At 40.3% G+C, this 22,025-nt stretch overlaps 2 protein-coding genes across 2 annotated transcripts in view; one reads left to right on the forward strand and one right to left on the reverse strand.

The window, feature by feature from the left end:
• Positions 1–576: 576 nt before the first annotated feature.
• Positions 577–4,869, forward strand: SPX (spexin hormone). Its single transcript, XM_058805271.1, has 6 exons — positions 577–582; positions 1,467–1,547; positions 1,691–1,748; positions 2,652–2,714; positions 3,355–3,438; positions 4,811–4,869. Exons 1-6 carry the CDS (start codon positions 577–579, stop codon positions 4,867–4,869), a joined length of 351 nt encoding a protein of 116 aa, XP_058661254.1.
• A 3,122-nt stretch (positions 4,870–7,991) lies between these two features.
• The window catches only part of GYS2 (glycogen synthase 2), a 40,729-nt gene continuing 26,695 nt past the window's right edge, over positions 7,992–22,025 (reverse strand). The window contains exons 8-16 of the mRNA XM_058805408.1: positions 20,957–21,063; positions 18,849–18,908; positions 18,137–18,215; positions 17,497–17,610; positions 15,026–15,152; positions 13,661–13,756; positions 11,717–11,880; positions 10,507–10,587; positions 7,992–8,858 (exon numbers count right to left, since the gene is read on the reverse strand). Of these exons, the coding sequence (XP_058661391.1) occupies positions 8,637–8,858; positions 10,507–10,587; positions 11,717–11,880; positions 13,661–13,756; positions 15,026–15,152; positions 17,497–17,610; positions 18,137–18,215; positions 18,849–18,908; positions 20,957–21,063 (1,050 nt within the window). The 3' untranslated portion in view covers positions 7,992–8,636. The remainder of the gene's footprint in view (positions 8,859–10,506; positions 10,588–11,716; positions 11,881–13,660; positions 13,757–15,025; positions 15,153–17,496; positions 17,611–18,136; positions 18,216–18,848; positions 18,909–20,956; positions 21,064–22,025) is intronic.

A 22,025-nucleotide genomic window follows, 5' to 3' on the forward strand; every position in this document is an offset into this window, starting at 1 on the left:
CTAGATGCAAAAGATCATCAAAGAATCAAACCACAGACTACATCCTCTGCATGTATGCAAGGAATAACTTCAGGCTAGTGACACTGGGTACGTCACTTCTCTCTTGATGCTGGTGAGTAATTTACCAGCTTTTCCAGCTCCCACAATGGATGCTAATCTGATCTATTGTAGATTATCCTGGGTAAACTCTCAGCATCCATATTAATACCCACTCTGGCTGTGATTATTGATCATCCAGCAGGAAGGTGAGCGGTGCAAACGCTCAGGGCTGGTGCTGATGTATTCAGGAGGTGTTCACCTGTTTAATGGGGTGCATCTCCAAGTGCATCCATCCTTCAATCATTTCAATCAGGACTTCCTGCAAGGCTGCAGGTTTCCCTCAGGAGTCATCAGACCTTCTGCTTCTCCATCTACAGGGCTGACAAGAGATCCCTTCAGACTTCTCCACCCCGCCACAGAAGGGGAGGGCATCTCCACTCTGAAGATTTAAAAAGGGACCCCTGGCCATGTAGGAAGGAGATCTTGTGACACATCATCCCAAGGAAAGAGGACTGAAGGTTTGTCACCAAGATAAGTATGAAGGTAAGTGAGAATTTTTTGGTCTGTAGCAAACATTTAGTTTGCAATTAATGCTTTCTTTTTCATCTGAGTGCAATATTTAAGAACTGCAGGGGGACTTAAGAAATTTTCCTTAAAATTAACCCAAAATGAATACACACATAGATATATTATATGTATTTTAAACAACTGTATTAAAAATACACCAATAGTACAACCTCTCAAACCCAGGATGAAACAAACAGTTAGATTCTCTGGTGCCCATCACTATTACCAATACATGAATAACAACATGGTCTGTGTGAACAAGCAGAGGTGCAACTTGTGCACAGAGGATTCATGCTCAATGCTTCCATTTGCATGTGCTGCATCAGTGAACAACCTCCAAGAATAAAAAAAACCCTGTCTTGTGACTTGTTTTAATCATGGTTGATATTGATAGGATGCTAAATTTAAAACATTTTTTTCCTTTTTTTTTTTAACCTGGGGAAGTAGAGATTTTGTTTCTTGGTTGGTTTGTTTGTTTGGAATGACAAGCCCCCTACATTTGTTTGTTGTCTATGGTTTGGTAAAATCAAGGTAGATTTTATAGCATCTTTACCCATTAGTTTGTACATTATCCTCATTTCTGGAGGATCTGATGTCCTTGTAAATAGGACCACAAAAGGTACTTGCCTTGATGGCAGCTCTCACCAGGATGGAATAGATTTGAGTAAAAAGAATAAAGTTCAATTTAAGGTTAATCCTCTGATCAGATCAGGGTGCACTGAAACCCCCCCTGAGCAAGAGGAGGTTTGGCAGCAAGACAGGGACAAGGCAGCAGCTGGGAACACTTCAGATGTGAAGCTGGGAGGATGTGCAGATGTGAAAGACTCCTCCTGCACCTTGTGGCTCTCTGTTGTGCACAGGGGCTGCAGAAACCCCCAGTGTCTGCCCTGGCACTGCTCCTGGCCGCGTCCTTCGTCACCTTCTCCTGGAGCGCCCCTCAGGTGAGCCCAGCATGGAGCTCATGAAGCTCAGAGCTTGGTGCCATTAAGTATTTGTATTAATTAGCAGTGGCATGGAATGTTGACATGTCTATTTTCCCTCTTTTTTTTTAATTTTTTTTTTTTTTTTTTAATTTGGCATAAAGGCTCATTTCCAAAGGAGAAACTGGACTCCTCAGGCCATGCTCTATTTGAAGGGTGCACGTAAGTCTCGAGCTCTTTTCATTATGAGGAGAAAATTTTCCCCACCCCAGATTATTCCTTGGTTCCACACAAGCAGGAGATGCTGAGGATGCTGTGGGGGTGGAAGTTTTGAGGCTTGCAGGGAGGATGTGCTAATTGCAGGGTGCTAATTATGTCATGGTCACACCTTTGGTCCCTGTACAGGCCATTCACTTCCCAGATGGACTCAATGCCCCTTGTGGGTCCTTCCCATCAGAATATCCTCAGATTTTGTACTTAGTTAGAGATGTTGTCCTTTGATCCAAATAATCAAATATAACAGAAATATTAATATGAAAAATTGTATTCTGAATTGTTGATTTAAAATTAAAAGATATCAGGGAGGGCAGGTATAAAGAGAGGAAGAAAAAAAGCTTCCTGTAAATTGGGGAAAAGAAAAAGAAGGTCATAATCCTGAGTGAAATGCAAAAGGGAGACAATATAAATAACTGCAAAATAAAATAAATACAAGCTATACAAGCTCCAAACAACTGTAAAGATAACTGAAAGTTTTAGTGACATTAATACAATTATTTCTATTAATAAAAGTGAAGATTTTGGCCCTTTTTGTTATTTTTAAAAAATTCTTCCAACGGAATAATGCATTGTGTTACTTCCCTAGTGAGGTTTTTCTCATTCTTATTGATGCACAGGAAGCAGTGTGATTTTATTTTGTTAGTTTGGGATTTGGGATGAGTTTTTTTTTTTTTTTTTCTTTTTTTTTTAAATAAAAATACAATTTAAAAGCCAATACTTCATAATCCAGCAAAGAGATTGAAGATTCTTGACCATATACAAAATTGAAAAGAGTCCTTTAGGGACTATGAAGTAGGAATTACAACAATTTTGGGGGCTGTTTTCACCCTTGTCTCACTGCTTTTGTAGAGGGACGTCGCTTCATCGCAGATGAGAGCCAGAGGAAGGACCTGTATGACAGAGTGCAGCTGGGTGAGTCCATCAGCACAGGGCTGTGGAGCCCACCCACCTCCCCAGCTTATGGGAGAAATCCCTGGAAAGGGAAGGGGATCTGTTTTCCTGGAATCTCAGCCAAGGAAACAACTAAACCCCCTTTTTTCAGTGCCTTCATTCCAGCCGGCACATGACAAAGGCTGACTTCCCTCTCCGGTGCACCTGTGTGATTTCATTTACATAATTTCCAGACTGACCTGGCTGCTAAGTGGGATTTTCATCAGTCCTTTTGACTTTCTTTTTGCACTGGAAAAAAAAAATCAAATCAAGCTATTAATTGTGCTGAAGCAACAAATGACAGAAGCAGATGTCATCAATCCACACTAGGCAAGGTTTCTGGAGGGAACAGGATGCTGTTAAAAAGTTAGGAACCTACAAAAAAGGAAAATGTTCTTTTTACCTTCCAAGGGATTTTGAAATAACCTCCTTTTTAAAAAGATTGCTAATCTCTTGTGTTAATTATCAGGCTGGTTTTGAGCAGACAATGCTATAGAATGAAGGAGACAATATCTTCTTGTCTTTGACTCTCTAGTTATAGAAATAATAAAAAAGCAAAGAACAAAGTAAGGAAATGTCATAAGACACTAACAAACCATGCATCTCTGATTTTTCATTCTAGAAACACGCAGCCATAACACAAATCCTTTATCCCTTTCTGAAGCTGCTGTGCTGTTCCTTACTTCCTTACAGAAAGCACAGGAAGGTAAATGCATGTTTTGTCTTACTCTGACTTTTTAAAAGTGGTTTTTCAGTATTTCATTTACTAGCAAATTGATCGAGAAGGTCTGTTTTGAACTGAGATATTGTTCAACAGAGAGCCCTGTATTGGAGTGCACATTTACACAGATTACAACATGAGCCACATAATGATAGCAGGTAAATATTTGTGTATTCTGCTTTTAATTTTCTGTTTGGATGTTTTACTGGTTTGGATTCAAGGGAATGGCTATTTTTCAATTGGATTTTTCACCCCAAACCTTTTCTGGGGTAACTTTTTCTATAGCATACTGTTTGCTTGTGAAAATTTTATTCCCTCACTGGATTTGGTGCAAAGGTTTAAAAGAATCCATAAGAACCCCAGGTGAGGAGCTGCTGGTTTCACATCATCAGGCTGAGACCCTAAACCTTTGCTCTCCACGTCCTCTGCCCTTAAATCCCTCACCTCTTCAGCTACCACAGACTTTTTTCTTTTTTTGGGAAATGGAGATGGGGCTCTGTGCTCAGCCCTCTCTTCCCTGCCCTGGCAGAACTCTGAACAAAAAACAAAAAACAAAAAAAACCCAACCAAACAAAAACCAATCAAACAAAAATCCCACAAAAACAAAACAAAAATCCAAACCAAAACAAAACAAAAAACAAACAACAAAAAACCCCACCACAAACAAAAAAACAACCAAACAAACAAACAAACAAAAAAATCAGTGGCATTTTGGAGTGAGAAAAAGGCAGAATAAAAAAATGAGCGCAGTGCTTTGGACAAAATATGTGAGCACTTCTAAAGTTAAACCAGTGAAAGTGCCATTTACATGCCCACAAAAGCCTCTGCTGAAGGTGGATTTTTCCAAATTTTAGTGGTATTTTCCAGCCTGTTGTTGCTATAGCAGGGGAGATGGACAGCAACAGAGAAAAAAGGGTGAAATATCTGAGAGAGATAAGCAGAACTGGCAGCTTGTTTGAAAAAAAAACTAGGTGGAGTAACATTTCCATCTGTATGGTAGGAAATAACCAGTCAAACCTGGGTAAGCCATGCACTTTCAGATCAGCTGACTGAGAGCAATGCACAAATGAAGAACAAATCTATTATTTTCTTCAGCATGATTTTTTTTTTGCCATGTGCTAACTTACCCCTCTGGACACAGTTTGTAGTTTTCTTCTTCAGCACACAGAAAAATTCCTACATTTAAAAATTAGAGAATACATGACTGTTTTTAGAGGTGCTCCCTCTGTCTCTCTTAGCTGAGCAGTCACACTGCACTGAATCTGTGCCTAAGGCACATCTGAAAGCTCAAAACTGTGTCTGGTTGAACTTTCCTTCATCTACAACTTATTTCTCCCCATTGTGTTTTGTCTTACAGTGGAAGAAGAAAACAGTGAACACCCTGGCTACCTGACAGACAGTCTATTAAATTGGTGAAATTATTTCAAATGCCTTTAACATTTGTACAGCTTTGAACCTGAAAGCTTAACTTGTGTAAGTAAAGTGTTTAATCAATTCTCACTGAAGTTCCCAAAGGGCGAGGTGTTTTCACATTGCAAAATTTTGGATGCAAAGGGATTAAAAGGTACTAGTTCAGATAAGGAAAGCATCTGTAAAGTTTCTGCTTTCTTTAAAGCACTTTGTATGTCTCATCTGAAATTTAAAATACACGCCATCAGCTCACCTGAAAAGATAATTAAAACTGTCTCTTTGGACAACTTCATTAAGAAGTTTTTCAATTGTCATTGGGAAACCTTTTACCACCTTCCACTCAGCTGAATAGTGAAGCTTTTTGAACCCTGATAAAGACAGATTCCACTACTACTTCACTGATGGCCCTGTAGGCTGCTGATGGTCAGTAAATTCAGTGAGATATAAAAACATTCCAGCTGTCTGTGACTGCAAAACTGGTGATTTGTTTTTCTTTTCAATTTTTATTTGGCAGGTATCAGTCAGCACAGAGAATAGGCAGCAGCACTTATTGCCCCAGTCCACTCCTGCAGAAATACTCTGAAAAATCCTACTGAGCAAGACCCAGCACATAAAGACAGTTTGGGGACAGGTCTTGCATTATCAAGGCCTCATTAAAGACTGCTTTGTGATTGTATTTTTTGTTCTTTCTTTCTGAGTTGCAGAACTGGAATTATGCATAAATCTGTTAATTATCATTCTGTGCTGATAAGGATGTATTATTTATGTAGTTCTGTGGTCTCACTGGAAAGCCTCTGTAGTTCTGATGTAATTAAAGAGTAGCCACATGATTTCTGTGTCCAAGCAACTGTTTTATTTTTTTAACCTTCTAGTCAAGCTCTTCATCTTTTAATGTTAAATTCCCCTGATCTTTCTCATAATACTGCTGATTTACTCACACTAACTATGGTGCTGCTTTACCTCAACACAAAGACACACAGCTGAAGGAATAGAGGAATTTATTTGTTTCATGGGGTTAGATGCACTTTCAGTCATTGTTTATAATCTGCATCACTACACTGATGAGCTGGTGGAAGCTAAGTGTCCTGTTTTGTTCATTTTTAAGCACTGATATATCTTCCAATGGCAGTGTTTGTTGTATGACAGAACATTCATTATGAACTTCACCTCAAGACCAATGGTATCCATTTGAATTCTTTCATTATTTTAAATGCCCTTTGTTTCCAGCATATTTGGAATATCTCAGGTGCATCTAAGTGATTTTCCAGCAGGTTTTACAGGATCTGTGCTCAGACAAAAAGTAGCATGGAATCAGAGAACATAATCCTAGAAAGGCCTAGTTTGGAAGGGACCTAAAAGATCATCCAGTTCCAAATGCTGGGACCTTCCACTAGAAAAGTGAGAAGTAGAGGAGTTATACATCCTTTGGTTTATCAGTGTCCTGAAATTTACATTCTTCTGCCTGTCCCAGTGATACAGAAGCTGCACCCACCCTATTCCCAGCTGACTGATTTTATGTGTGCTCCTGATAACAATTCTTCACAAATATAATCAAACAGAGTAGACTTTCTGCCTTGCTGGTGAGCTGTTTGTGAAACCCCAGTGATTTCCATCTGGAAGACAATCCCTTATGTAACAGATAGCTGCTACCAAGTTTGTCAGGTGTTGGGAATGTGTGGCACTTAATTTAGGCAATCTGTTGCTGTGGCTGAATGAGAAGCTGTTCCTCCAATGCTACAAATTCAACATACAGAAGTGTTTAGCTATAGATAAATTGCCTAGTTACTAATCCTGGAATCAAGGCAGAGCTAACACGAGTCCAAGGTGTGGAGCAGAGGTCGCTTTGGCCACTGCAGGACCTGAATCTGAGAATTCAGATTGGTGCTACCTCAAATCTGAGCACTTTCTAACACCAGGAGGGTGCTCAAAGCATGTGAGTGTGCTGAAACACACACAGCCTTCCTGCTCTACAGCAGAGCTTAGAAATACAAGCAATAAGTACAGATTTCTCAATTTATTTATGAAAACATCAACTTTCAGTCAATATGCCCTTCATAAGTTCTTTCTTTGGGACTCTCAGCCATTACATTTTTTGACTCTCTAAGGGAACTCTGATGAGGAGCACATTGTGGAAGAAACACAAAATGCATTCTCCACATAGTAAACTGTGTGAAAGAAAAGATTTGCAGTATCTTTGTTTCACCACTTTTATATAAAAAATTACTTAGTGTTGAATTACCTTTTAAATGGCTAAAGAAATAGTGACTCCCTTAAATTTCAAATAAGTTTTCACCATAAAAACTGGAACCTGACTTCTGAGAATATTCTTTCAAGTATCCAAATCAGCTCAAGATTATAAGTCCAGATTTAAAATGGATTTTAGGTGGTCAAAAATACAAATAAGCACATTGTCACTTTTATTCTAAGTGGCCTATAGTCAGAACCATATCATCAAGCATTGGTTAAGTGTTTGAAAAGTAGGAGCCTAACCAAAGCTGGGCATCCAGGCTCCCCCTGGGATTGACAGGAAAGGTAAAAACCTCCAAAGCTTACATTGTCCCACCTGCTGAAGAACAGGCTGCATAAAGTTCTGGAAATGTCTTTTCTTGAGCAGCATGAGAAATTTTTGATGCACAAACTTGAAAAACAAGAGATTGATCTCTAACCTCCTCACAACAAGATGTGCTTCTGAAGAGCCCTTTCAGGCACTCTCTGCATCTCTAGGAGCTGAAATACTTCTAAAAGTTTTCTGCAAGGCAAATGAAATGTTTAGCTCTTGTTGTGAGGATCAGTTATCTCCCAAGAACTTTGAAGTCTCAAGTGCTTTTCAAAATTGTATCTTGAAGTTTTTTGGCATTATTTGTTAGGATTAGGTCTCTTCTGGAAGAAGTGAAATAGAGCATGAACTAATGGAAATTACTGATCCTTGAATGTTGTCACACTGTGTGGTTCTTGTCTGCAGGGGAAGGTGACACTTAAGGAAATTTTGTCATTCCCCTTAGCCAAGTTACATTAATTTCCTCCCAAACCAGATTGTTAACAAACCTAGAATCTACAACAAGATGAAAATAAAAGAGACATACCAGAGGAATCAGAAAATAAATGGTCTGCTGTTTATTGTGGGTCTAAATGACGTCAGAAAGATGACTTCATTTGTCTCTAAAATTCAAATGCCCACTGCATAAGACATTATATTGTTCCACAGGAAGTATGTTTTACCACTGGATTAAGACACTTCTGTTTGCTGTAAAAAAATGTTATGTAAGCTTACAATAAACAGCATCAGGAAAAAGAAAGACCATTTTCTTTTCAGTGTATCTTTTTAAACTCTTCCAATATTTCTCCAGTGTAACACTCTTTTTTCCCTCCAATTTTTTGAGCTCTGGTTTAAAGTTCATGTTAGTTTAGGAGGGGAAAAGGGGAAACATAAATGAAGCAGAAATTCCTTTGGGATACCCAAAATGTAGCTATTTGTCTAGACTATGATTAATACAGTTGATTCCACAGACAAAGGTATGATTTGCAGTTTGTATAAGCTCCTGAGGGTATTGTCTCATCCTCTAGTTTTATTAAGCCTGAAAAATCTCTTCTACCTCAAAGGGGCACAGAAAAATTGTCATTTAAACTACTTTCAAGGTGAAATAATATTAGGCTTTCAAAAAGTGTAGCTCAAGTAACATTTAAGGTTCCCCTAATTACATCACACTGTCCTTAACACAAAGCTTGCCAAGCCTACAGGAGAAACTGTTGAGTGGATAGGGAGAGCAACCAGTTCAGTTCCTGTATTCTCCATGCTGCTTCTTCTTTCCTTGTGGCAAGGCTCCAAGGGAAAAGGGGGACTTGATGTTCTGCCTATCCCTTTCAGCTTCCTCATCCTCATCATATCTCTCATCCTCATCTTCGTCCTCGGCTTCGCTGTGGTGAGGGCTGGAATGCTGGGAGACAGAGGGCGATGGCGGCACCGATGAAGGCCTGGGGAACCTGAAACCTTCCGTCTGCCAGGGACAGAAGCAAGGTGAATGTGTCAGCTGAGCTCCTCCATTGGTTTTATACAGCAATTTAAGGTTATAAGTTATAAATAAGGTTATACCTTATTTAAAGTTAAGGCTATCATCACTTCAGAGGAAGCCAGTGGAAGTCATATGTAAGCTAGACCTGCCCTGCAATCTAAAATTAAGTTTCCCTCAACCCAGATCCTCCTCAGTCCTCCTCTGCCAGTAAATACACACTTGTATGACAGAGATGTTTACCCTGTGCCATAAACAATGTCCTGCCCTTCCAGCATTGCTTTTTGCAAAACATGGCTATCTTTACTGAGCCTCAAAACAATCAGCATAGGACAAAATCCTTCTGTACTCTGTAGTCAGAATATGCTTACTGAAATTCAGGTTTCAATCTAAACATTCAAAATGGTTTTCTACTTATAATGTCAGCATCTGCAAAACCAGCAAAGGGGTTTGGTCTGAACCTCCTCTCTCCTTAGTAAAAAAATTAAGAGTTGCTCTTTGAGGTTTGGTTCCAAGTAACATTGTTCTGAGCAGCCTCTCTTCTCAAATTGGTGCTAATCTGGACTAGGCAAGAACTGTTTGAAGGTGTGCCTTTAAAGTGACCCCTTGCAGCTCCAGCCAACATAGCATGTTCAGAAGAAGGCAATACCTTGCCTTGCTTTCCCGAGAACATCCTTTCCCAACTCCTCTCTATTTGGTTGGTGCAGAACATCTCCATGGCATTTAGCAGAAGCAAAAGGGAGTAGCAGCCACTCTTCCAAGAGGAATTTCAAAGGCCAGTTCCTCAGCTGGTGCAAAGTGTCATGGTCCTATCCAGCTCAGTCTAAATCATCTGAAGACGTGTTCCTGTGTCCCACCTGGTAACCCCTGTGTTTGGATCTGACACCAGTAGGTTGTGGTTTAACCCCAGTCAGCTACTCAGCCCCACATGGCCTCAGCACACTCCCTCCTGGAGAGGCCAAGGAGGGAATCAAAAGGGGAAAGTGGGCAAGCTCATGGGTTACATTAAGACAGTTTAGTAGGGAAAGCAAAAGCTGTGCACACAAGCAAAGTAAATCCAGGAACTCATTCCCCACTTCCCATGGGCAAGGAGGCGTTCAGCCATCCCCAGAAAAGCAGGGCCCCATCACAGGTAGCAGTGACTTGAAAAGACAAATGGCAGCACTCTGAACATCCCCCTTTCCTCCTTCTTCCCCCAGCTTTATATAGTGGGCATGATGCCATAAGGTCTGGAGTGTCCCTTTGGCCATTAAGGGTCAGCTGTCCCAGCTGTGTCCCCTCCCAACTCCCTCTCTACCCCCAGCCCATCACTGACAGGGTGGGTGAGGAGCAGAAAAGTTCCTGGCTCTGTTCAAACCCTGCTCAGCAAGAACTAAACCATCCCTGTGCTACCAGCACTGCTTTCAGCACAAATCCAAAACACAGCCCAGCTACTGGGAGAGAAATTGACTATGTCCCAGCCCAAAACAGCATACTCCTGACTGGAGACTAGGTCTATAACTTGTTAAGCTTTTAAGTAGGAGTTCCTAATTCTCTTTATTTAACCCAAACTTGTTAAATCTCTTCTCCCTCACACTCTTCCTCTCTCTCCTTGTAAAGCAGGCAAAATGAACTCATCTCTAAAAGCAGACTTTACCTTTGGTGGAGCACTTGGTTCCATCTCAAATTTATCTGGGAATGTTCTGCTGAGGGCCAAGTGTCTGGCATGCATGTAATACTGCAACACAACAGAGAAGCCATTACAAGCCATAGAAATCTTGGGTAGACTTAAGCAAGGGGGGAAAGGAACATAAAATGAGTTATTTTCTAAAAGATGGTGCTGAACAAAGGCTAAACAGGTTTTCAGATAAGCAGAATCCAGCTGATATCACTGCTTGTACTGTGAAATGATGAGCCATTCATGACAGATTCACAGCAAAGAGGTCTGGAGCAGAAGCTGAATAAGGTGTCTGTAAGATGTATTAAAATGGAAACTAGGACTTGTCTTGGTCAGTGTAGCTCCTATTGAGTGACAGGCATTCTTTATCCCTCAGGAAAGAATTGTGGGTTTCTTTTAACAAGGAAAATTTACATTTTTAAGTGTGCATATGTATTACACATAAGTTTTAGGCTCATTCAAAGTCACTTTGGACTGCACTGAAGCATGTGTAACAGCAACAGAGAAGTGACATTTATGAGTTCACTGATGCCTGGTATTTAAGAATTTGACAAAAATATTTTTAGATCCACTGTATTCCTGAGTTTGCAGCACATGCACGGAAAAAATAGCTCGTTATGTCTTATGCAGTGTTGGGAAACATATAAATACTAAGGCTCACACACAGGTATCAGAGCAGGAAAAGGTTCAAAACAGCTACAAAACTCATATATGTGCATCCACTTCTTTAGTCCTGCAGAATTGAGAACAATACTTCACTACTGTCTTCTGAATAGGTGGTACTGTAGTGCCCTGTGTCAAATTAAAAACACTACTTTGCATTTAAAGTACAGAGGCACTTGAGGACTGTTGAGGAGCCATAGAGCCCAGCAACATTTCATGGAGGATGGGAAAGATTTTTCAAAGTGTCCAGATGACTTAGGAACACAAATCCACCTTAGTGTAGGTGTTGCCAACACCGTCAGATTTTTACATTGTGTTTAGCACCAGCAAGAGCTCGGTGGTGTGACTGGATTCTGCTCTAACCTGTTCAGTCTCTCCTTGCCACTGGAGCATGGAAGGAAATGTGCAGGCTTTGCCTTTATCCCCTTAGAGAGGGGAATTTCAGCACGGGGCTGTGTGCTCGCACTGCTGAGGGCTCTGGCCAGGCCTACGAGCCTGGAGATTTTACTGCCTCTTTCTCACACACCCTGCCCAGGTACTTCCAGTCCAGGAGGTCGGAGAGGCGCTCGGTGCGGTTCCTCTGGATGATCCTCTGGCGCCGGTTCTGCTGGCAGAACCCGTACAGGAACTGGGTCAGCTGGTTGCACGACTCGTCCGGCGAGCGGAACCTCCTGTCCACGATGTAGATCCCTGAGGGACACCAGCGAGGCCGAGGTGAGTGGGACTGAAGATGGGATCTGACCTCCTACACCTCCCATCTACCTTCTGTCAGCTATCAAATGTTACATGCAGTATATTCTTTTAAATGTTAAAAGGCAGCTACAACTGGAACATTTGTTACCATTCTGATGAAATGGAGAGATGCAGAGAAATATGCTGGTTTTTTTTTTTAATTTAATTTTTTCTACTTTTCAGGCTGAAATTCAGCAAATTCTTCAAAACTCAGAGGCTTTGTTGATGATGTGTATGTATGTCCAAAAAGGTTCGAGCTTCTGGATAAAGATATATAATTTTTATTTCCCATAATTTAAAAAATACTGACTTCTTAAGGAAAACATAATCCATCTAGTGCTTTCCTAGCTTGCTATAGAATTCACAAGTGTGGATGGCCAGAATCAGGCTGTAGGAGAGAGGCTGTGTTTTCTGTAGAAATACAAGTGTTTCCATGGAGACAGCTAACTCACATACATCATTCAACAGACAATTCTGGCAGAGAGAGGGCAGAGGTAAACTTTGCCTCTACATTGCTGAGATTAATACTTTATTTTTGCCACCCTCCTTAAACCAGAGTGTTGGCAAGAAGAGGGTGCCAGACCTTGCAGCTCTCTTAATGGACACGAGAGATGCAAAACTACCTTAATGAAGTGCTTGGGACCAGCACAGTAATTTATACAACTCACACCTATGTTTTGGCAGAGAAGAGCAGGTGACCTGTGTTCTGTGGTCTCTCTGAAAGGTCTCAAAGACATGTTCACCTGGGCAGGTTATCTAGATTTTGTACCTGGCTCTAACCCTTGCCTCTAGGTCAGGCAAAGGTGTCACCAGTGTGGGGCTGTCACTGCCTGATTGTGGAAACAAGCCCAAGTACTTGCAAAGAGGCCCTGGTTTGGGAATGTGCTCAATATTCATAGAACCACAGAATTACAGAATGGGTCAGCTTGGAAGGGACCTTAAAGATCATCAAGTTCCAAACCCTGCCATGGGCAGGGACATCTGCCACTATCCCAGGTTGCTCAGAGCTATATTTTGCCTGATCTTGGACACTTCCAGAGATGGGGCTTCCAGTCAGCCCTGGCTAAGCAAGGAGGAAAGGACAGGGAGGGCTGTGCCTTTGCTCTGTACCTTGGGGAGGCCACAGCTTTAGTGACAACCACCAGTTGGAAAACAGGGGAAAACAACCCTAAAAGGAGGAGCTACTGAGGCAGAGGATGACTCAAGAGGCAGAATCATCCTGACGTATCAGGCATTGGCACTCCAGTTATGAACCTGAGCAGATCACTATTTATTTGAAGTAGATTCCTTGTATTTCCATGGCTTTATTTTTTTTAAGTGTACATGGTAATTTAATGTTTGTTTGGGGAGGGTCATGTCACTGGTCTTGAATCCCACACTATTAAGAGAAGCAGACTTTCCCAGCTTCTTTGGAAGGCTTAGAGCATTATAACCAGAGGCACTACAGGGAAATGCTGGGAGACTCCAGACTGATATGAGCAGTGATGAATTTGGAAGAATATGGAAAACAAAAGGTTAAAGGGAGACCGAAAAAAAATAACCCATAAAGGGTTTGGATAAATATGAAAGCTGAAATCACTTGTTCAACTTAACAAGATATTCAGAGCTCTGAATATATTCCCCTAATGCATTTCCTTGTCCTAGAGAAACACAAATTTGAGGGGTAACAGCATGCTTGCTGTGCTTTTTGCTTTCCTAACTCAGAGGTGATATTTTGATATGCTGTTAAAGTTTTTACCATAAGCTTCTGGGTCAGCAACATGTTCCTGCATGAAACAGCCAAATCCAGAGAGATTTGTGGTTACACTGGGAATGCCCATCACAGTACACTCAGCTGCAGAAAGAAACAGGCAAAAAGGGTTTCAGGACAATATACCTGCAGTGGTTTCACCTTTATGAGAAAACAAAAACAAAACAGGCAGACAGAAAGTCCCATAACAATAAAGCTGCTCTGAAAATGTCAAGTGAAAACAATAATAATGTTTTGTTGTGGATTATTGGAAAAAATATAAAAAGAAATTTTAAACACAAAATTCACCCTGTGTTTGCAAACATAAGTTTGTGTTTCAGAGCAGCTAAACTGAAAACTTTCTGGGACTGCAGTTTTTAAACAGAGAACCCCAATATCTGGATTTTAAATTGGAGCCTAATGTACACCTATGTGCATTAGTTGTTCACAACTCTTTACAAAGCTGAATCTCTTAGGGGCAGGAGCATATCAAACTTTGGATTTCGATAGCTTGCCAACAGGTCTCTATAGCAGGAAAAAAAAAACCCTCCAAAATAAAAATCCCATCCCAAAACAACAAACCCCATGATTAACTCAGGACTACATTCACAGCAGATGTGGAGCTAGTTTTATAAAATCAGAATATGTATAGATTTTTTGTAGTTTTTTTCTGTCACATCCATGAGTAAGGATAATTGCTTACCCTCCTTAAAAAGTTTTTGCCAAGGAGCCTAAGCCTAACCTAAACCAGCATGCAGACTCTAGTCTTACAAAAGTGCAGAGACATCTACATGGCCTTCACTCATATGACAATAAAACTGGTGTCTGTAAAATAGTTTTAGATATACCTTTAAAAATCAGTCTTTGTTTCTGGGAAATACAAATGAGTATTGACAGAGAGAATATTTTAAGTCAGAATCTATATGCTCTCTGCATTTTTAGAAATTTCCAGTTAATTCAATGAGATTCACTACCACTGCATGTATTTCTGTTAAATAATAGCTATGGCATTATATAATTCTCTCAAACTTGCTATTTTCAATTAAATCCACTAAACTATGTCAGCTGGCAGCATCAGATTTCTTTCCCTGCTTTTTTAAATATTTACATTCCTGCACACCTTTTTTAAAAATCCTTCAACCAAGAATTAAGTTTTAAAAATTATTTCTTGTTCTAAAGCCATAAAAAAATCAAAAGATTACACATTAGAACAGGAAAGAGCAAACTGCAGGGACAGTTTTGCCAGCAGTAAGACCTTTGCATGGCAGAGGAAACAGAGTTTAAAGAGTTTTTGCAGAACTTCAGAAGGAACTGGCTGCAGCAACAGAATGGGTGCTCATCTTTCTACGCTAGTTAAGGGTACAAAATTCCTACCTGGAGTGTAGCCCCAGGGTTCATAGTATGATGGGAATACACCAAGGTGGCAGCCTCTAACAAACTCCTCATAATCCAAGGGCAGCAAGGGGCTTGTTGAAGAAAGAAACTCTGGATGTAGGATCACCTGGATATTCAAAACTTACGTTAGAGGTAAAAGAAAACCATCATGGATATATTTCAATTATCAATAAACTTAGGCACCTTTATTCATTCTGGTCTTTTTCTAAGTATCTGGACAACATCTCCTTTGGCCACCCATCTGCTATCTACCCCACTGCTCACACTACAACACATCCTGCCTGTGTGCACTCTTGTCCTGAAAATAGGACTGATGATGAATCCCCTTTTCACTGGACAGGTATTTAGCTTTACCCTTCTTCACCAAGGGGGCCCACATGCCTTGAGAATTAGGCCTAAGGCTGTGGCATTTAGCAAGATTTTGTCTCTTGTACAAAGGTATGGAGGATTTACAAAGGCCTGGAGTGACAGGACAAGGGGGAATGGCTTCGCACTCTCAGAGAGCAGGTTAAGATTGGATATCAGGAAGAAATTCTCCCCTGTGAGGGTGGTGAGGCCCTGGCACAGGGTGCCCAGAAAAGCTGTGGCTACCACTGGATCCCTGGAAGTGTCCTAGGCCAGGCTGGATGGAGCTGTGAGCAACCTGGGCTAGTGGAAGGTGTCCCTGCCCATGGCAGGGGGAAGGAGTGAAATTATCTCTAAGGCCCTTCCAACACAAATCATTCTATGATTTTACCGGGATGTCTCTTTAGGAGGAGGCCTCAGACAGACACAGCACTTCTGAACTTCACAGCATTCCCTGAGATAAAGGAATGTTCACTGTACTCAACAGATCTCCCAAGAATGGATGGAATTTTGAAAGCAGGCACATTATAGCCCTGTCACCACAAACCTGTGCCTAATTAATCTTGCTGAAAGACACCTCTAAGGACCAAAGTTAATTTATCTGCATGACTCTGCAGGGTTTGAGGTTACTGCCCCACATCTGCTGCTTAGTTGAGAAGTGCCTTGTATGTGATGCCCAGTCAGCTTCGGGAGGTTAAAACGTGAGGGAATGGTTTAAACTGCTCTGGGTTTATCTCCCTGCATGAACATACCACAGCCATTATTCCATGCTCAGGATGGGCTTTTATCCCTTCTTAATAAAATTGTCATGCTACTCATTTGAGTAAACAAATGAATGTACTCAACCAGTAAATGGGCTGTAAGCTCATTTTGCAAGCTTACTTGATCCCAGTGATTTCACTGGAATTGCTGAGGGGATTTTTCCCATGCCAGCTGTGTCTGCCTGAATATGTTGTACCTCTCTCAAAATTACTTTCAATTTGAAGTTTACAGAATTTTTAAAAGGGTATTTAGCTCATTAAGTATTAAGCCTGTTCATGCAGGAGGTCATTTTTCAGGGTAAAGACAGATTTCTACAAACTGGACATCTGCTGAGAAGTAGATCATCGTGTCTGCTGTGTTATATCCTATCTGCTCTGTAATGCCTTCAAGCAGTTAATTCTGAGGCATTTTTTACTACATCTGTACGCAGTGCATCCTTCTCCCCTACTTTTGTTACATCTTGTGTATTATTACCACATGATGATCCCAGAATTTATTGGAGTTAATGCTCGTATGTTAAGCCAGGAAGAAGAAACTAGGAAGTATAAGAAAATATTTACTCAGGTATAGCCATGGGTTTAAAAAGAAACTGAGAATAATTGATATGTCATTGTTAGAGATACTTTGGATCTGGCTTTAAATAAAAGGTTTGGAAGAGGAAGAATTTGCAATTTTAGGTTCAACTTCGACTAGATAGATGTTGAGATAGTCATAGTTAGAATATCAGAGATTGCCAGGAAAAAAACAACTTCGGCAGACCTGTGAAAGCAGAAGCTGATAATTTCTGTGGTTTGACAAAGTAAACATGGAAATAAGGAAAAGATTTATTTGCACTAATTTAGTTTCAACAGGTGATGTAAACATGAGCATGGCATGAACAGGAATGCTTTCTGCTCAAAGCCCTGGTTAATCTTTTACAGAAAATGCTGAGTATCAGGGTGTTGCTCTTAAGAGATGAATCAATACTCCAGGAATGTCTGTGCTTAAACCTTGGACCTCCAGTTTTAAGCAAGTGAATCTATGTCAAAGTTTTCTATCTGGGTGCAAATGACCCATGGCACTTTCTTGATTTCAGCAGTTAGCAGCTACTCATTCAGTGCAGGAGGCAGCAATGGAAACAGCTCCCTAACCTCAGATTTCTAACTGGAAATTATCTTGGCTAAACAGCACCTGAGGATCCCTGTGCAGTGACAAGTTGTAATTCCTGGAAAGAGAGGAAGAGAGAAGTACTCTAGCAGTATAATACCACCTATCAAGAATGTAACTGCACTCCCCAGTGATGCAGACCGAGAATGTTCAGAGAAATCCCATTTTGGGTCTCAAATGAGGTGGCCAGAACGCACCTTCACACGGTCTGTGCGGTTGTTGAACAGCCCAATGCGCCGGATGGTGTTGAGGATTGGGTCATTGCTGTCATCAATCATGTTGTGGGTGGTCACTGGAGGCAGAGAGTGTCTCTGAGCACAGAAAAGGCAATCCATAAATCAGATAAACTCTTGGCAAACGGTTCTGTTGCCATTTCCTAAGGCTATTGGAAGACAGCGGCAGATTTTTTCATTGATGTAAATAAGCTTAATTTACCTCAAAATAAATTAATTTGTACTAACTTTAAGAAGGGTCCACCATTTAATTTTGAAGATTGTTAGTCAATGCTGTATCTCCTTAGCATTTGATTTCACATATTTAATAAAAGTGGAAAAATCCAAGCTCAGGAACAACTCCAAGTTTACACTTAGCTCAAAATAAAATAATTAGGAATGCATGTGACTGAAGCAATATCCATGGACTCCCCTAAAGGTCCATTTGGGTCATACTCCCATTAAAAACAATCAGAGCTGATTTTAAATGTTACTGATAAGAAGTGTATTTGCTGAAAACCTCTCCCAATGCACATATATATTGCTATATGCCATACTCAAACCTTTTACATCATCACATTCATTATTTTGATCAGATGTTTATACAAAGAACATATTTTCTGACCTGAGTTGAAAAGATGGCCCTTTTCATAATACTTATGTCATCTCGGTCAAGAATCTTGTTCAGGTCTGGGATTTCTCCTCTGCAAAGGAAACACACGACCAATTTTACCAAATGATTCACTGTCCTTTTTGTAAAGAAAATGAAGAAATGGCCAAGAAGGTCTGATCTGAAGTGTGCTAATGTCAACATGAACCTTTCCTTTGTTTTCATGGCCTTTCTATATTCCCTATATTCTGTTCTCCCATATACTTGCTGATCTCCTAATTAACTTTTGAAAAAAGAAAGGAAAAGAATTGCTTTCTTCTGTTTTTCGGACACAGCTTGTTTTTACTGCAGTTCCAGTCATCTCACCTGTGCTTTGGGTCATTCACTTCCAACTGTCTTCTGAAACTATATGATTGAATCACTAACACATTATACTTTGTCTCTGGTGCTTTTTTAAGCTGAAGTAGCTAGTTTTTGACAGTGAATAAGCCTTTGTGTTACTTAGACGTCCCTGTGTCTCTTAAGAGTCTTTCCACCACAAGCTGTTGGAACCTTTATTTTTTTTCCCTGTGATTTGCCTGTTAAACAAGTATCCTGTTTATGGTCCCATATCTTCCTACCATGCCTTCCTATGGATGTCAAAATTCTTTACATGAAGAAACAGCACAAGTAAAGCCACCTGAACATGAGGCTTTGCAAGGCAGAGCAAAGCAACTTATTCACTCACTTCAGCAAGGCATTGTAGAGTTTCCTTCCAAACTTTTCTTTCACAGACTGTGCAGTGTCCCTGGAAAGATAAATAAATATACATATAAAACAGGAGAATCCAGGACAAAGACAGCATAAAAGAGATTCCTGCTGCTGGAAATTAAACTGATAGACTGATGGAACCCAGGATGCAGAAGCAGACAGAGGTCTGGTTCTCAAATCTCCTTTCTCCAGCCAGCAGTTGTGCTGATGGATTCCAGCAGAGCTGAGGATTTATCCTGCACCTACAGATGAGTGCACTGGGAAAGCCAGGGGCAGGCTTTACTAGGGATTCCTTCTAGCCCTCTTCTCTGATCAGTGGACCACATGTCAGCTGTGAAAAAAAAGAGCATATATATGACCCTAGGTACAGCAACACGATCATTAATAATGGACAGAGAGAGCTCCAGCTTCTCTTGACCTGGAAGAGACATGCAAGATATAAGAATTAAACAAATAGGAGTTTTCAAAGCAAGCTTCCCCCTTCACTTTCTGCCCTTTTTCTCAACTCACAGACTATTGGAAACAAGTGCTATTGGAAACAAGACTTAAAGGTAGTTATCATAGTTTGCAAAACAAAAAAAACTTCCTGAAAACTCAGGCCAAGTTTTAAGCCAATAATGAGGCCTGTGTCAGACAAATATTATATTTTAGCTAAGGAAGAACTCCACTGAATTCCTGTTCTGCATGCAAAGAGTAATTTTTATTTTTCTGCCCGTGGCAAAAAGTTCTGTCATCAAAACAGCAACTGTACTCTAAATTTGAGTGAATCTACTGATAGTGAAGTTCCACTTCACAGAACTTTTCCTGCCTTTCTGATTTCTAATTATACTTTAGGCAAAACCAAAACTTGTTAAGTGAAATCTTAAACTTTACCAAGCTGGGAATCCACATACCTGTTTTTAGGTGCCCTTTCCCAGCTCACATAGACACAAGAGTGGACAAGTCAATTTTGGCTGAGTTGGAAAGCAGCCAAATGTTAAGCCACACTGATCTAAACCCCAGCAGGATCGTTCCCACATGGGTATACTTTCATAGATTGCCATGCACAATATCTTAAATTTAACCCAGATGGGATAGACTGCTTTTCCAGAAGCAGAGGAAAAGAAGGATTTTATACCCCAAGTCAGCCTTCACATATTAATGTCTAAGTGCTGTATTCCTGTATAAGTGCCAACCTCTTCTTGCCTTTAATTTCTGTGGCATCCTGAGAATCATTTGATATTATTATGAAATAATAATTATTTATAATTATTATGAAATGCTAGCAGGTGGGTTTATCCTGATTATGATTATGACCATGATGATGCTGCATAGAGTGATGCAGAGGGTCTTCTGCTTTTCACAGAGAAGAACAGCTGAAAGCAGTTTTTTCCTATACAGAATCACACAGCAGTTAAAGTCAGGTGAAGGTTAATCCTGCTCCTGCTTTACTTTTTTTGTTTGAAAAGTTGCAAAATAAGTAGGACTGTGACAATTTTCCTTTTATAGCTGTAAGTTTCACTGCTTGGTTATGGTCACTGCTTGTTGTAGTCCATATAGACAAGTATAGACAAATATCAACGGCTGATCTGCTGGATCACACAGTGCAACTTCCACATTTCTAAATAAAAGAATATGTGTAATTAATTTATTTTTCCCACAGAGAAGCTCACTGTTAAAAATGAGCAGGCAGTCTTTATTTATTCACTTCTCACAGTGAGAGAAGCTCACTCTGAAAAATGAGCAGGCAGTCTTTATTTTGTGGGAGCTCTGTGGCACATCCAAAGGGTGTACCAGAAACATCCAGAAGACATTCAGAACACTGGATTTTCTAGAGCATTTGACTCTGTTGCTACAAAACAAGTACTATTTGCTAATAGAATGACAACACAAATTAACTAAAAATAACTGTGGATTAAAAAAAAAAAAAAAACAGACCTAAAAGAAGAAATATTTGACCTTATTTATCTTTCCCATCTCTTTCATGCCTGAAATACATTCTAGTTACCCACAATCCTCAGTTGTAGCAAAAAGAGGGAGCGTTCTCCAGCTGAGACTTTTGCATGAGTCCCCATCAGACTGCACCAGGGTGGGAATGGCAATTACCAGAGCTGCTTCCGGACTGCTTGTCCTTTCAAGGTTTCCACATTGAAATTGTTGGTTTTTGCTGGCATGATGAAGAACACGATAACTGTAACATCAGCCTTATGAACCTACGTGACAAGAAATGGAGAGCAATTTAAAATAAAAAAATCTGATACAGAATATCACAGCCAACTTAAAGATTTAGTCACAGGAAATGCCAAATGCACTTTGGTTTTCCAGGAAGGCTCAGATCTTCTAGCTCTTGCTACAAACAAAGTTTTGTCAAATCAGAGATCAAGATGGAGATGTCACCCAGTTTTAATTTGGGCAATCAGATCTTCCTGAGCTCTCATGGTTTAGAGAACATGGCTTTGGCTGAGCACATAAACTGTAGAAAAATACAAGTCCTACACACTTTCTCACCTGACACAAACTATGCTGGCTCAAAGGAGTGAGTGTTTGCCTTACTATCTGAGGCATGCCTAGCCATGATATGAGGGAAATTCCTACAGCAGAGAAAGAACAACCATTTTCTACCTGAAACTCTGGCAAAGAACCTGCCAGACATGCAAAAAGCCACAAGTAACTTCTTGCCCATCTGACTATTACAAAGGCAGAAAGCACTTGCTGTGAATTCTGACCCTTTATTTCTAGGTGGTTTGACTCGCTAGTTTCTCCTGTGCATGAACAAGGTTCAAAATACCAGGTCCATTCATTGGTGCATGAATGAGGTTTTACTCCTCTCATCAGCTGTTTAATGAAAAGCTAAGGGTGAACTCTGTTCAGAGCTGTAAAAATTAAATTACTTTGAATTGCCTCCATTTCAAATTTTAGATACAAACCCATTCAATAGTGTGCCTTCTCTCAGACTGACACAGAGGGAAATGTACAGTGTTAAAAACCTATGGGAGTCATCTATCATGTTTATGTTAATTAATGTTCTTCCCTTCCCTCTCTTCCAAGTGGGTTCCAAGTCCATTGTGCTATAATCCTAGTGTGCATTAACAATCTCTCCCAACATCCATATTTTATTTGCAAAATTTTAGTAAAGTTTTCAAACAGCAGAGGAAAATGTCTTTGTAAAATGTCT

Source organism: Ammospiza caudacuta, chromosome 5 (assembly GCF_027887145.1).
Source record: "Ammospiza caudacuta isolate bAmmCau1 chromosome 5, bAmmCau1.pri, whole genome shotgun sequence".
NCBI lineage: Eukaryota > Metazoa > Chordata > Aves > Passeriformes > Passerellidae > Ammospiza > Ammospiza caudacuta.

What these genes read in the sequence shown, in the direction of transcription:
- SPX (XM_058805271.1), top strand. An exon ending in TCTCCTGGAGCGCCCCTCAG is followed by an intron (nt 1,548 to 1,690) that starts GTGAGCCCAGCA and finishes TTTGGCATAAAG; the next exon opens with GCTCATTTCCAAAGGAGAAA. An exon ending in GCTCTATTTGAAGGGTGCAC is followed by an intron (nt 1,749 to 2,651) that starts GTAAGTCTCGAG and finishes CTGCTTTTGTAG; the next exon opens with AGGGACGTCGCTTCATCGCA.